The following is a 16,763-nucleotide window of genomic DNA, read 5'->3' on the forward strand; positions in this document are numbered from 1 at the left end:
AAAGTCTCTATTAAAGAGTAGTTCCACTGTCGTATAGAAAGCGTGTGCGGTGCTTTTTTAATTGGTTTTATGTAATATTCCAACATTTTGAGCGTGGGTTTCCGCCGGGAATTCCGGTTTCCTCCCACAGTCCAAAGACCTGCAGGACAGGTGAATTGGACATTCTAAATTGCCCCTAGGTGTGAATGTGTGCGTGAATGTGCTTGTTTGTCTGTCTGCCCTGTGATGGACTGGCGACCTGTTCAGGGAATTTCCTCTGCTTTCCGCCCAATGAGGCTCCAGCTCCCCCTGCGACCCTTACATGGATAAGCGGTTTGGAAAATGAATGAATGAATTGTAAGCTGTAATCATCAAAATTTTAAAAAGGCTTGTAATATTTCATTTTATGTGCAATGAATCTAAAATATATGAAAGTTTCATTTCTTTAATTAAATTATGGGGAAAAAAAGATCTTTTCCATGATTTTCTGATTTTTTGAGATGCATCTGTAGATGCTGTTGAGTTCACTACCAAGAACAGTTTGTTTCATTATTTGCCAAAAACAAATACATTTTTTTTTTTTCTGTAGATATTTTCATTTGATAAGAATACATTACTAAATCCACCAGATGAGTTGGATTGGGGTTATGGTTTTGTCCCATTCCACTTCTCTGTTTGTTTGTTTGTTTATTAGCAGGATGGTTGTAAAAGTTATGTCCGGATTTGCATGAAACTTTGTGGAAAGGTTGTTCATGGGTAAGGAGGAACTAATTTAATTTTCATACTGATTGGTCAAAAGGGTGTGTGTCAGTGGGTGTGGTTTCTGATAAAAAGGTATGTAACTTCCAAATGACAAAACATCATGCAACTTTGTGGTAAGGTTCATCCTGTGTTAAGGAAGAACTGATTAACTCAGGGGTGTTTTGGTGGGAATGATTAACTCTTGGTGAATATTCACATGTGGAACTCACATATCTTGTATAGTGTTGGTGGAGGTTTGCATTTTACTGAGTGTTTTCTAATTTAGAACTGATAAATATTCTTTGAGAAATTCTGAAATGAAGCTGAAATATATCTGTATAGGTTGTTCACACACCAATTTGTAAGGTTTTCTCAAATTGTTATTCCTTATATCTCATTCAAATATTAACACATGTAACACAGTGCAGATTTTTTTGGTTCTTTAACAACAAATACCAGTATTGGCTAAATTAATATAGTAGTGCTTTCACTCTGAAAAAGAACTTACAGCACTTACAAAAAATACTTCCCAAAGGAGGCAGTACACAGCCAAACTGTTCTCCAAAGTGCTTAAAAACTATTGTAACTAAACTTTTTGTCTAAGGTGGCACAACAAATGCTGGAAACATTTTGACAAGCAAAATAATTTTCTTCCAAAGTAAGACCAGGACACCTAAAATAATCACACCATCTGATAAAGGCACATCAAAGTAACATCTTTACAAGACAGAATATTGTCTGCAAAGAGCCCCATATATCAGTTTGAAGAACTGGAGTCAAAGGATGATTGCCAAATTATGGCCTTCATGAGGCGAATTATGACCTTTTGTTGGAGTTGACAAACCACTTCAATAAAGAAAATTATAAGCATTTACCATGGGCCAAGCAACACCAACATTTCACTGTTGAATATTGAAAGAGCATCTGGTTTACAGATAAATCTAATATTTAACTTTATGGTTGCTGTCAGAGAGCTCATCTGAATGAGGGGTAACACACCAGCACACAAAACCTACAGTCAGAGATTGTGGAAATATTCAGGTATGGTGTCTGTTGTGGATTTGGTGATTTGCACAGTATCAACTACACATTGATCACAGAAACATACCACATTATTCTGCAGAGGCATGCCATCCCTTCAGGCTTAAAGTTGTGTGGAAAGGATTTATTTTCCAGCTGGACAATGAGTCTAAACATTCATCGAAGCTATGCTAAGCTTGTTTGAAATCCAAGGAAGATCAAGAAGTGCTGACTTGTGTGGCTTTCCCTCTATAATCAACAGACCTCCATCCTACAGAACATCTTTATGAATGTTTGAAGAGTGAAAAGGCAAATCATAATATGACATCACTAAACTCTGTCTGGGATGGTGCAGAAGAATGCTGGAATAATTCTGGATACTGTAATCATCCATAGAATTAATATCAGACAGAGCGCAATCTGTAACAATGCAAACAGTGGAAATAATAGAGTGCAGAACACAGATCCGAAACAAGGTGCAGGCCAGTGACTGAAAGTACACATAAACTGAAAAACAGAGAATTTGTTGTATTCATGTGATTTTTATTATGGCTCTCTCTGTTAATTGAACCATGATCTAATACTATTATTTGAATTGATGTTTTTTTTTTTTTTTTTCCCCCATGAGTACAATGATTATTGAGTAATTCTGAAAAAAATACAGATTAGGCCTTCTTATAATATGTCATAGACTGGATAATGAAAGTAGGTTTGTCTGCACCATATATAGTACATGTCCTATTACCTTGTTTTTGTCACATCCTGATGGAGGCGTATTGTCAAAACATGTGCAATGCAATGCAAGATGCAATGCTAATGCTGGCCCAATACATACTGTTCATAGAGACAATTTAATAGTAACAAAACAAAATACTGAGACATGTTGAAATTCAGTAAATAGTCACAATTTTGTTTTACTCATTAATAAAATGCAATCTTTATTATTTGGCCAAAATCTTTAATTTGTTTGTTTGTTTGTTTGTTTGTTTATTTATTTATTTATACATTATTTTATTTATTTATTCATCTATCTATCTATCTATCATAAATGATAAAACAAAAGAGTTCAACTATATATGCCTCTTTCATTGAAATATTAGCCCACTCCACATTAGGGGGCTCTTCAAGGTTGGAAATCTTCATGGTTTTTGTGATTTGATTAGCTTGTGATCCTTAGGGCTACGATGCATCTTGATTTTCAGATCAGTACATTATGATTTTTATTTTTCTACTACTTGACTGCATAGTAAACATAAGACCTCATAAAAAGACATGTACAGAATCTGAATTTCAACAATTAAATAGGTCTAACAGAAATGTAAAGGTTCCTGATATTTAAAAAAAAAAAAAAAAAGTTTGCTGAAGTTGGTGATATAAATTTTGTGCACTGATGCAGAATCGCAAAAAGTAGAATCCCAATTTTGACTTGAATTGATTTTCCCCTCCACCATCACATCTGCTCTCCATCAATATGTAATATGGCTCGAGGGTTCAATATGTGTCCACCCACACACCTCCATAGCAATATCATCTCATCAACTAGCATGTACCAAGCTGCTACTCACACACTGTTGATTAATGAGAAACTTTCAGATCAGCAGCATGACTCGTGGGTCTGTGGGGCAGCTTGAGGAAAACCACACTTGTTCTTTGATCCTCTCAACATGTTGCTGCTGTTTCCTCAAAGATTATTTGCTGAAAGAAAAAAAATCTCATTCCTCCTCTTCCCTTCTCCTTTCCTTATGTTTCACTCACGTTCTCTCTGCAGGGATGGACCTGACCAAGCCTCGCCTCAAATTGGCCAGTTCAGTGGAAGCTCCGCCCAGGAGGGTGTGTCCACCACCGCCAATCAGATCCTCATCAAGTTCCACAGCGACTTCAGCACCAGCGGCTTCTTTGTGCTGCGTTACCATGGTAACCTCTCCTTGGCTAACAACTACGCAAAGACCTTGTCTAAAGTGCCACTGTGCTGTAATAGCCCTTATTAATTTGCTCTTCAAGTCTCTAGACTTGCAAGGACCTGGGTGTAGGCTGCTAATGATGATCACACAGGAAAAGAGAGAGCTTGTCCTTGTGCTCCTCTACACTGGAACGCCTTAAATTTTACTCTTTATTCCGGCTTGTTTTATAAGTCATTATTTGGCCTTTCTCGCTTACTTAGCCACATGGTATCTCCTCTGATTCTGTGTAATGATAAATGATGAATGCCTTCTCACGCCCATCTTCTGGCTGCGGTATTAAAACGCCCATTTCAGAGAAAGTTGATTAATAATAAAATGTCCCTGATCTCAGCTGAATTAGTGATGGGTTTTTGATGATCATGAACGGTGATAGGTGGTAATTTACAACCTAATCAAGTTTCAGTATGATGGGAAAGTAAAGAATCTGCTGTAATTAAATGGAAAATACACACGCGCGCACACACACACACACACACGCACACAGAGAGAGAGAGGGTCCCTCTTGCTGTTTTCAGTGTTTTCTCCTCTCCTCTACAGCATACCAGCTGAGAACCTGTCAGCCACCCCCTCCTGTTGCCAACGCCACCATTCTAACCGATGATGACGAGTTTGAAATAGGTTTGTCTTATCTTATTTTGTATGTTTACATGCCAGGGACAATGCGTAATAAAATAAACCCGGCAGCAGATAGCCATAAGGTAATTATCTTGGATATCCAAGGACAGATGGATAAATGTGAAAAGACATAATATTAAATTGGTTTAGTCACATTTATTTATTAACTCTTTTCTTCATTCAACCATCAGTATATGTATTTGTTTATTCAAACCAGTTAAACCAATTCTTTCCTGTTCATGTGTTTAAATCTTCAACTGGTAACCTTATTTATATATTTATTTTTTAATATATGCATTGATCCATGCATTTGTTCAATATGAAGTTTTAAACAGGTTTATCTGTATTGCATATTAATTTGACATGTACATATTTGTTTGATTCTTCAGCTCTGCTTGCCTACATCTGTTCATTCTCTTGTTCACTGTACTAACATTTATTTATTGATATATTGTTTGTTAGTTCAGCTTCACAAGCCTACCTCTCCGTATTCCTTCTCACAATATTGCTGTAATCGGTGAAAACGTTGTTACTCAAATTTTGTTGATTTTCTTATTGTATCTTCAATTGGACAGTTACATGCCCGTCTAAGGCTTAAAAAAAATTCCACCAGGCTTAAGCTTAGGAAACCTTTTTCAAAGCCCATTGAATAACTCAAAAATGCTTGGATGTCATGTTGAAAACAAGGCTGTTTTTGAAGTGTAGTTGACATTTGGGAGATGCAGGATTTTCATTCAATAGGGCTAATTTCTTTCTTTCTTTCTTTCTTTCTCTCTTTCTCTCTTTCTCTCTTTCTTTCTCTCATTCATTCTTTCTTTGTTTCTTTCTTCCATCTAGTCATATAGTAATATATTGGTTTCTGCACAGTGCTAATTAGCTCTCTGAAGATACTGTTTGTACTGTCAAGGCTCAGAAGTGATTAGGAAAATGAAGTGGAAATCATATGGTCAGTGGCTCCCTGACCTTCTGTCTATGCACACATGTGTAATTGTTATTTTATACGTGTGCCTGTGTATGGCAAAATAGTTGTCTTATTCAGCATCTTAAGTATTCTAGCTAAGCAAGTGGATATCAACCCTCAGTAGAAAATATGTTGTTGATTACTGTTTCAAATGCTGGTACTCAGGAGGTTTTTACTAACATAAGGCTGTATGGGTGTGTGTGTGTGTGTGTGTGTGTGTGTGTGTGTACCTGTGGATGGATGGATGGGTGGATATGTTCATGTCCACTTGCTGCCCATGTGTTTGTGTGCCTGCTGGTGTAAATTATCTCACAGGGGACATTATTCGGTACTCGTGCCTGCCAGGGTTCACCTTGGTGGGCAGTGAGATTTTGACCTGTCGACTCGGGGAGAGACTACAGATGGATGGACCCCCGCCAGTCTGTCAAGGTTGGTTTCGTTCAGGGCGTGAGAGTGTGTGCACGGGTCTGTGTACATGTCTTATGGCCTTGCCTATATTTTCTTGTGTGAGTGTATGCATTTTTTATGAGTGTGCATGCACTTTTGGTGCATGTTCTTTTGAGTGTTTGTGAGAGAAAATGCTCTTTCGTGTGTGTGTGTGTGTGTGTGTGTGTGTGTGTGTGTGCGCGTGCGCACGCACGCATGTTGCCACTCTGCCAAGGTTGGTTGCAGTCAGCAGCACGCACACTTGATGCATCATTTAACAAACTGCCAGCAGGACCCTAGCTAGTAGGCTCCTAGTGGCACACAGTATTCCTATTCTAATTTATCAAACCTTTCAGAGTGGGAGAATTACTGATCCGAGATCACAGACCTGGGACTCCCATCCACCCCAACCACCACTTCACTGTGGTCAGTCAGTGCGAAACTGGTTACAGATCGGCAGCAACCCCACAAGCTTAAACAGTGGGCCATTTTTTTTAAAAAATAAAACAAGGTAGATAATGGCTGGTCATAGTTGTTTTGTGCCGTATTTCTTTAAAAAGAGATGGACCGGTTGTGTTGTACACCTTCATCCCGGCTCAAATGGCCCCATGGGGTTGACAGATATAAAATGTCTTCCTACCCATGGTATTTCAGAAGATGGTTGCTCAAACAAGAAGGGAAGGACAAAAATGATGTCTGTGTTGTCTGCATCAGAGATTTTGTTCAGACTAAAAAAAAAAAAAAAAAAAAATGCCATCAGCCTGTCTGTCGTGCCAATACATCTCTGTTGCAGACAACAGAGAGCTCAGAAACCTTCTTTTCCCTGCGGATAGACATCTTTTGAAGTGCCCTGAAGTCCTTTGTCTACAAATCTTGAGTTGATGAGCATCTCTGTCCCTTTATTTCTGGAGGCTTTGAGTAATCATGTTGGACTTGTGATCAAGGCGTGACAGATAGTTTAAAAACCCACAGCCTGCATTCATGAAGCATCTTGGAATAGGACCGCTGATCTGGAACCTATTTGCTTATCCTTTGCTGTTATTATTTGATATCTGACTTCCTATCTTGGTTCTCCCCCCTGCAGCATTTTTGCGGCTGCCACTTTTTGCTCTCACTAGTAAGCATTTGGCTGATTTCAGTTGGGTATGCTGCAGTGCTGCAAGTAAAGCAACACATAGCAAAACTCAAGTCAAGTGACCTGACTGGTAATTTAAGATCTGTAAGCTGCTCATGCTGTTAGAGGCTTTATGCATAAAGACCCTTATGTAGCACTCCCAGTGGACAGCTCTGTTATTGTATGCTGTAATAAAGGTCAACAAGACAGAGGTATTGCAATTAAATGAAATTTGCATTTATGTGTGTTTGGGAGCATTGAACATAGGAGGGCTTATCTTTACTTGTGCTATACTGGGTCACCTGGTCCTTCCTATTACATTTTAATGCCCTTGTTTTTTGCTTTTTAATTGTGTGATGGGTATGAACTCCTTGTTATTATTATTATGTTATGGAGAGTATGGAGTAAAGCGAAATAGAGGTGAGAAAAACATCACTGCATACCACACTGCACAGGCCTGGCATACTTCAGTTTAGTTTAGACAGTGCGGAATTTCCCATAGAGTGAAATGTTGTCCAACTCTTTATCTCATTGTTTGTTTGAACCTGCTTGCCTTACCAGATGGGCAAGAATGGGAATAGTCTGGAATAATTTATTCATGTTCTTTTATGCCAAGCAAGGACAGTCAGTCACAAAAGAATACTGGAAGTGATTTGTTGTTTCAAAACTGTTGTTTTGATACAAGTCTAGTCAGCTCACCCTCTCGTACATTAGTGACTAGACAGATTCCTGCCAAGACCAGCTAGCTCTTATCAGCCTGGTTCTAAACAAACTAAAGCTCACATACTTGAAATAATTTCAATTTCAATTTCTTTTTTTTTTTTCTTTTTTTTTGGAGCGATTGCATTAACCTGCCAGTTCCAGATGGGTGAAGTATGCTGGGACTTTTTTGGGAGGACAGAGCAGGCCTCCTTCATTATTTAGTTGGTTTCATTGTGCCAAGTAATCAATCAAGGAGCAGAATTTGATACATTTTCAAACTCTATTTTGATCTTTGATCGGTCAGACACAGATCTCATGCATCATTCATTTGCTGTACACTGCCAAGACATATCTGTTCATTCTACCCAGGTCATCCAAATGGGTGACCATGCAAAACAGTTCATATCACCGCTCAAAAAAACAAGCAAATGCTTAAATACAGTTGCAACTTGTTTAAATCCACTGTGAAATTGAGTATGTGCTCAGGCTGAAATAAAGTGTAAGAAATAGAGTGCAATGTGTTCTGTAGGTGGTTAGGCAGCTTTTAAGTGGATAAAAATGGGTTAGATGATTATATATCTAGCTGGAATTGTACTTTCCTCTATTCAGCATCAAATGGTCCGAGTTAGATCTATTTTAGGACTTCTGAATTAGTAACTCCTGTTTGACATTTTCATGGATCACCTCATTATTGTAGTCAAGAATTCATTACATTTCTTTGTGTTGGATATGTTATGTCCTTGTGCCACCTCTAGTGCAAAAATTAATTGCTCTCCTTGGGACATGTAAAGTTGAACCTGATTTGACTTGACCCGCTATTCACATCCAAGACTGCTACAGTAAGCTTGTACAAGTGTCATTTCCTGTGGGCCGAATGCCGATAGGGTAGGAAGAAACAATTCTCCTGTGTTCTCCAGTTCCACTTTTGTTTGCTGTCAACCCTTCTCTCTTATGCTATTAATTGTATCGTCGTATGCTTATGAGATAACACTGAAATGTCCTTGCGTGCCTATGCATTTTCACCCTAAAAAAAAAAAAAAAAACCTTCATTTTGAAGATGTTTCCCTAGGCTTTTTTTTTTTTGTGAAAGCCTGTGAGCAAGGTTATGCTGTAGCTTTGATCAGGAATAGAGCCACAATTGAGCTGACTGCTGTGCTTTCCTGGTAAACCATCCGCCGGATCGAGGTTGAGTCTGGCCTATGAAATGTCACATTGCGCTCTGTCTCCACATTGTTGTTCATTTTCTTTTCTTTTCGTTCTCTGTCAGAAAATCTAATGAAAAAGGAATGTAATGGCTCTTTTATCAGTTTCACTATACTTATAGCAGCTTTACAGTATGATGTTCTTTTAGCCAACTTTATATTACAGTTGTTATGACCTTGTGATAGTTTGATCTCCACTGTAGTTTTCAGAGTTCGCAGGATCATGATGTTCTAGTGTTCAAATATGGTTATCCCAACTCTGAACCGGCACTAGCAAGCCTAGAAAACATGTTACACATGATCCACATGTGAACTCTCTGCATAGGTGATGGTTAATGTTTTTCACATGTATTTAGTACAGTGAAAGTCACCAGATGTTTACCTCGCTCTTCTATCTATGCCATTCTCATGCTATCCGCACCAGTGTATTGCTGTATGACCCGAGTTTGTTAATACATGCCTAAACTGATCTGCATGTGAGCATCTAATTTCTACTCTGGAAACAACAGAATCATTGTCCTTCTATTCTACAATTACACCTTGTCAAACCTTGTGAACAGTTTGCTGAGTATATGATTTGATAATCAGTAGTTGGCAAATGGCATTACCGAGGCATGTCTTGCAGCATTTGAAAGATCTGACAAATGGCAAATGCAATTCTTTTTAAAAACTAATCATATTGTTGTGAATTTGACTGCATCTTTAGATTTCACTTCATGCTCGCCTTGATGCAGATAATGTTGGGGATATGAGCACATCTTCATACCAAAGTGCATGTTTTGTTAGTCTCTCCTTACATCTGTAGAACAAATGACAGGTTGCACCGCACATTAAATTTGCACAGAAATTCCATATTTTTAGTATGGCCATCCCACCATCTGAGAACATTAAATGCCACAGTCTACTTTCATGATAACTCCCTGCTTTCACTGTATTTAAAGCCTGGTACCTGAAAAAGTTGCAGCATTGATGGGTCTAAAACCATTTTAAGCCTTCCATGATTTCTTATTTAATCCCTGCACCTAAATTTTGAAGCAAAACAGTTTAAGCCATATCTCTGTTTACTGGTTAGGCTTGTACTTGTTGCCTGGCAATCTTAGCATATTAAACCTTTTATCAGAGGGCGCTGGGAACTATTGAGGGCTCAGTGATTTTCACTTGTCTAGATAGATGGCTCTCAGTACAGTGTATCACGTCTTGTTAAACGAGTCAATTCCACATCACCAAACAGAATTATATTGGCAATAATATTGGGAATATTGGGCACCAATATTGTACACAGATACAAATCCATGTTACTTTAGTCCCCTGAACACTGGTGTACAGTGTAGACAAAACTACTGATCACAAAAAATCTGAAATAGATACACAGGAGAAAATATTATTATTATTATTATTTTTTCACAAAAAAAATTAAAGAAAAGTATCGCTGTTTTGTGTTGAGTTGCTTTCTGATTTTATTTCCTTGCTTGATTGTGAGTTTGTGCCCTCCCCCCCAACACACACACACACACACACACATTAAATTCAAATTCAAATTCAAATTTTATTTGTCACATACACAATCATACAAGGTACAATGTGCAGTGAAATGCTTTGTGCACCAGCTCCAGCAATACATACTGTTTACCATAATGAACACAGTTTACAATAAAACAATATGTTACAGTTACAATAAGAATAAATATACATGATCAAATAAATACGGATTGTCTACACTAACATTACCAAAACATTACTAGTGCAGTACAGCATATTTATATTGATGCTGCCTTCAAGCCTCATAACTGTTTTCATATTTTATTTGTTAATTTTTCCTGGAATCAAGCCTCTACCTTGTCATTTTAATACTTAGAAATTGTCATGACCTGAGGTCAATGAAGACCTTTCAGTGCTTTATGTAATTTCGAGAAAAAAAAAAAGTCCATCAGAAAATTAGACAGTTGGCCAAAAAATTGACTTTTTTGTTGGTCTGTCTGGCACAATACCTTTGAGGCAAGAACTATTCTATCTCAGCAAGCGGAAAGTTTTTCAAAAGCTTGCCAGTGGGATTATTCATACCTCTTTGTGTTATATTTCTTTCCTTCTGCCTTTTTTTCTGATATATATTCAATTGTTTCTAGTGACCTTTTTATCTGGAACATTTGTTCGCATTAACCTTTTATATGTGTCATGTTCCTTCACTAGTGGCCCTGAAGAGAAACTTCTGTTACCACTAAAAAACCCCTAACAAAACAGCACAGTCATTACTTCAGATATGTCACCCCACAGGAAATGAAGGGAGTGCTCAGAGCTCAAGCACACACACACACACACACACACACACACACAGATATGGACTTAGACACACACGCGCACGCACACACACACACACACGCACGCACGCACGCAATCATACACACAGCATTCTTCCATGGAGAGTTAGCTGTCTCACCTGCTGACAAGTATTATTTGATAGATTGATATCGGGGGAGCTAGGTGACAACAGCAGGCTTACCAGCTCAGCCCTGAGGTGCAGTATCAGTCTGGCTGAAATGTAATTGTTTCAGGACTAGTTATTATTTCAATGTAATTTCCACAGTCACAGTGGAGCAATTCGTGTCTTTTCTTCTCTCCCCTGTTCTCACCATTCTTATAACCCTGTCTTCCATTCCCTTCCCTACACCTCTCTCCCTACCTGTCTCTTCTTTCTCTTCTGTCCTCTGCTATGCTTTCATCTCACTCTTTGTTTTTCTCTCCTTTGCCTCACTCCAGTCCAATGCCCGGCCCATGAGGTGCGTTTTGACTCAACAGGGGTTATCCTGAGTCCAGGCTACCCTGAAAACTACCCAAACCTCCAGATGTGTTCCTGGCTGATCAACGTGGAGAAGGGATATAACATCACCCTGCACTTTGAACTCTTCCAGACAGAGAAGGAGTTTGATATCTTGGAAATATTTGATGGTGGGTCCAACAGGACTTTTTTAAATATGAGGAGACAGGGCACTCAGATGCTGTCTTTGAAACACTGAGCAGTAGGACTGCTATCAACAAGACCAGATGATTATCTGTCATATTTAGAACTCAGATTATAAACAACATACCACAGTTCCCAAAGTCAGGAAGATTACCAAATTCTGTGTTTGTCTGATTTGCGACAACCCTTGTTACCATGGTAATCTGTAAACAGTCATGTTAGTCACATAGCCAAATCATAGAGATTCTTAATAGAAGGTCTAAATCAGGTTTTTACCTTTATCAATTCTGCAGTGTTGAGCAGGTCAGCAGGTGTCTTGCCTCGGCTTGTCTGTACTTGCTCTGGTATTGTCCACTGAGCTGTTGCCCCATCTTGTATGATGTTTTGTAAATGTCAACGTTATGCGGCTCCTCGACATCTGAAAGTGTGATTGGCTGAGAGTGTGCATTTGTTCATGGTGCCACCACTGTTAGCCTTTCAACCTTTCCCATCATAAACTAATTGAATGCCCTACTCCACCTATTTAAAACGCCTCTGGGTTCAGGAGGAATCTAGTAAGACAGATATGTAAACGTTTTCTGTGTCAATGAAATTACTATTCATGAGGGCAGCTTCATGGTTTTTGAAATGAAGTTCGATTCTAGAGAAGATGAACCCCATGGGCTTACTTCGGACACACAGCCAAGGTTATAAGTTAAAATGCCTTTATTGGTTAGGGCATATCCAAGATAAAATCATATAAAGAAGATTAGGGGAACCCTGACTGGATTTGACCTGCGCTGGGTCTTCCTAAGGGCGTGGCTAGAAAGAGGAGTCAAATAGAGTGGGATGCTGTGATTCCTTATATAGGCAATATGTATACAACAACAATACTACAATACTACGTAATCTACAACAATGTAGATTACGCTATATATAATAATTGCTGTAATGCAAACAACAGCCTTCTGAAAGTGGAGGGCATTGAGCCCGTTGCTCTGTCTATCAGGGGTGGTGATCGGCTTAAAAAATTATTTCAGAGGGAGATTTTTGGATTTTTAAGTTCAATGCTATTGTTTATCCAGGTCTGAAGAAGGAAATAGACTTCAGACCGTTTTTGTAAACATTGTTTGATTTTATCACCACTATATTAGTTCTTTCCTATATGGTCTACTTGTTGTATATGTTCTCACTAATGAATGTGTATACACTACTCACAAAAAGTTAGGGATATTCGGCTTTCGGGTGAAATTTCAGGATGAACCTAAAATGCATTATAACCTTTACAGGTGAACTTAATGTGACCTTCTGTAAACTTTTGAATGCACCTGTCCAACTGTTCAATGTTTTAGTACTTTTTGCACAAGTTGCTGTTCTCTAACAAGGAGTTTAATGGCAAAATTCACATCAGGTGTTTGATGCTCCAGCTCATCGAGGTCGTATCATTAGGGAACGGCTGCTGGAGACTGGGGTACCTCAAATGGAGTGGCCTGCACTTTCTCAGACCTGCATCCCATAGAAAACCTATGGGATCAGCTGAGTCCCGTGTAGAGGCTCGGAGCTCTGTACCCCAGAACCTCAATGTCCTGAGGGCCGCCCTTCAAGAAGAGTGGGATGCCATGCCTCAGCAGACAATAAATCGACTTGTGAACAGCATGAGACGTCGTTGTCAAGCTGTAATTGATGCTCAAGGGCACATGACAAGTTATTGAGACATTGACATTTTTTGTTGTGGTATATCCACCGCTGTTGTTGGCTTTTGTTTCAAGAAATTGTTTGAGATGAGGAAATCACCAGTGCATGCTTCTACTTAAATGCCCTACTTTCATGATATAATATCACTGTAGCGTGAACTTTTTATATTTTCCATAAATTTCACCCAAAAGCCAAATATCCCTAACTTTTTGTGAGTAGTGTATGTGTGTATATATATCTCCATGGTGTGTGATATGCTGATACACTTTGGCCTAGCTACATATTGCCTATATAAAGCATTACAGCATCTTACTCTGTTTGACTCCTCTTTCTAACCACGCCCTTAGGAAGACCCAGCACGGGTCGAAACTGGTCTGCGTTCTCCTAATCTTTGTATGATTTTAATTTAGATATGCCCTAACCAATAACGGCATTGTAACTTAACTCCTTGGCTCGATGCGAGTGTGTCAGAAGTAAGCCCATGAGGTTCCTCTTCTCTAGCTGATCATCTGTTTGACTTGAAGAGCATCTTGCATTCACCTGGAGTTTACTACCCAACCACTGTGAGCACCTGGTATTTTTCCTTTTGTCTCTGTGAAGTTAGATTCTTCTTAGCAGTAAAAAAATGCTTTGTAAAAATTTTTGTTTGGCACCAGCTTTTTGGCATTTGTAGATGTTCATTCTTGATGATTTTTTTATTTTACAGTTGAAATTTTGGTAGTGAGAATCAGCAGAAAGGCAAATGATATTCTGTGGTGAATGTCACACTCAGATGTCATTTGAAATGTCACAGAGAATTTGTGATGGGTTTGTTCTCATCAGCATATCTGTAATTAATTATATGTATTCCAGATAATTGTAAGATGTATATCTCTGTCTGCATGCGTGCTTGTTTTTTGATGTGGCTCCATCTGTGTGTGTGTGTGTGTGTGTGTGTGTGTGTGTGTATGTGTATGTGTGTGTGTGTGAGAGTGAGAGTGAGTGTGTGTCTGTGTGTGTGAGTGTGTGTGTGTGTGTGTGTGTGTGTGTGTGTGTGTGTCCCATCTCTCTCTCTTTATCTTCTTCTGTGTTTGTCTGTGTGTTCAGGCCCCAACATCTACAGCCAGAGCCTGGCATCTCTCAGCGGTGACATTGAAACGCCCTTCAGCCTGACCACCACGGGCCACCAGCTCCTGCTACGCTGGTCATCTGACCATGGCACCAATCGCCGCGGTTTCCACATCAGATACGTGGGTGAGTATCAAAGTATGTATCCTGCTCATAATCATATTCTCTCTTTATCAGTGCTATTCAAATATTCTTTCATGTGTATCCCTCTCTAAACTGCAAAAAGTGAAACAAAGCCATGGGTCCAAAATGTAGTTACACTGCCGTTACATTTTAAGTACTAAGACGTCATTCTTCTGTGAAGAAGCGTAAGATACTAACTGAATATTATATGGGCAAATGTTTATTGAAAATTCATTGATGCAAATGCATCAATCACTGTATCAATCACTTTATATCATGTTGACCCATGACTTTTTTTCATTTGGTGTTGCAGTATGTTGTAACTGATTAAGGGTATTTAATCAGTCTTTTCTGCTTCAGTTAATTTGAAACAATAAGTGTGAATTTTTGCAAGAAGAAAAGTCACCCATAATAAAAGTTTTCACACACAAAAACCGTGGGAGAGGGAGACAGTCACTAGAAGGCTTGCATGCCGCTTTGCATTCTTTAATTTCAGAAGGTTCTAAATTCTGAATTGGCTCTTTAATAAAGCAAGCGGCGCCAAGCAAGAGCAGCATAGGGGATCTTCTTCCATTTGAAATACATCAATAATAATGGAGGGGAAAAAGAACAAAGAGCATCCATTTTTTATCTGTTGTCTATCCATTATATTTAATACCCAAGAGCATTGCTGTGAAAGCTATTTGGTGTGATAAATTTTGTAAGGAGAGCTTCTCCTTGACTTGATTGACTGGAACATGAATTGACCTCAACTCCAGTGCGAGTCTCCTCTCCCAGTTAAGCTGATTTGAATGAATGTTTGACGGCATTAGTTCAGCACGCTGCCCTCTGTAGGATTTTCTGTCCCGTCGGCTATGTGGTGCTTGTATTCTCAAAATCAGATCTACCTTTTTGTGTGTGATGGGCTGTAAGATGAGAGAGAGGATAAGGAAAAGCTATGAAACAAATAACTGGAGGATGCACCTGTGTTGCATGTGTAAAGCAAATTGAATGTGTGTGTGCCCATAGGCCAGAAAAAAAATGGCATTAATGTGATGGTGAGGAGTTTGTTGGGTGTGTGGCACACAGCCCAAGTGCTAAATAGATGTGACACTCCTCAGGCCTTTTTCCTCATTATCTTTCTGCATTTAAAATAGAGCTTTCCTGTGAATAAATTTTTTCACCTGCATCTTTTAGCCCTGTTAATGCCTCTCATCCTTTTCTTCTCTCTCTCCTTTATTCCTTTTTGTTTCTTTCATGTTTTATGTCTACTCACTGCTTTCTATCCCCTTTTCTTTTACTCTGTTTTTACCTTATTTTCTTTACCTCGCTTCTCTTCCTTGCCTTTGCAACCCCCCTACTCCCCCACATATTTTTTTCTTTACGTCCATCATAGCGATGTACTGCAGTACCCCAGACTCTCCGCAACACGGGTTTGTAGTAAGCCAGACCGGGGGTCATCTTAACAGCATGGTGCGCTGGGCCTGCGACAGGGGCTACAAGCTGATCGGAAAGGGCACAGCTGTCTGCAAGAAGACCTCCTATGGCTACTACACCTGGGACTCGCAAGTTCCAGCGTGTCAAGGTGAGCTCATCAGCACTGACAGCCTTTTATTTTCTAACTCCTGTCTGCCCATTTCCCTCTTCTTCTGGTCACTGCCTCTGCATCCCTGTGCATCCCTATGCTCGGCAGGCAGACAGGCAGATGCTTGAGGGCCCCGGTGTCTCAGCCCAAGCTCTACTCTTGTGTTGTTAGCAGCTGAACTGAATCCAGCCTGATTGAGAGCCAGTGCCCTGTCAGGTGGAAAGGCTACAGAAATCAATCCCCCCGTCCTCTGTCAATTTTCACTTCTTCAAATTACTTTGGCTAACTCACCATTAGTATGCAGTGTCCGTGCCTCTGTTGGTTTTCACTCAACTAATTGGGTTCTTTGATGCACACATGCGCATGTGTGCATGCATTCATCCACACACATGTACACAGCAGTGAGCAGCAACAGATGTTCAGGTCCGTTGCGTTTTATTATGGCGCAGGCTAAAGTCAAAACATGAACATATTAAACATGATCTAAAAATACTTCACACCTGTGATTTTTTTTTACTTGGTTTGTTAATTGCATACAGTTTTCCAAAAGCACATATGGCCGAACATGGCTGTAAATCAGATGATGCGTTTATTCAGATGCCAGCTTTTACATCTGAA

At 39.3% G+C, this 16,763-nt stretch overlaps 1 protein-coding gene across 1 annotated transcript in view; it reads left to right on the top strand.

Annotated features, from left to right (window-relative positions):
• LOC115373316 (CUB and sushi domain-containing protein 3-like) overlaps window positions 1-16,763 on the top strand; it is a 285,861-nt gene that overhangs the window by 198,872 nt on the left and 70,226 nt on the right. The window contains exons 44-49 of the mRNA XM_030071637.1: window positions 3,509-3,654; window positions 4,239-4,319; window positions 5,593-5,706; window positions 11,476-11,664; window positions 14,438-14,584; window positions 15,957-16,145. Coding sequence (XP_029927497.1) covers window positions 3,509-3,654; window positions 4,239-4,319; window positions 5,593-5,706; window positions 11,476-11,664; window positions 14,438-14,584; window positions 15,957-16,145 — 866 coding nt within the window. The remainder of the gene's footprint in view (window positions 1-3,508; window positions 3,655-4,238; window positions 4,320-5,592; window positions 5,707-11,475; window positions 11,665-14,437; window positions 14,585-15,956; window positions 16,146-16,763) is intronic.

Source organism: Myripristis murdjan, chromosome 16, assembly GCF_902150065.1.
Source record: "Myripristis murdjan chromosome 16, fMyrMur1.1, whole genome shotgun sequence".
Taxonomy (NCBI): domain Eukaryota; kingdom Metazoa; phylum Chordata; class Actinopteri; order Holocentriformes; family Holocentridae; genus Myripristis; species Myripristis murdjan.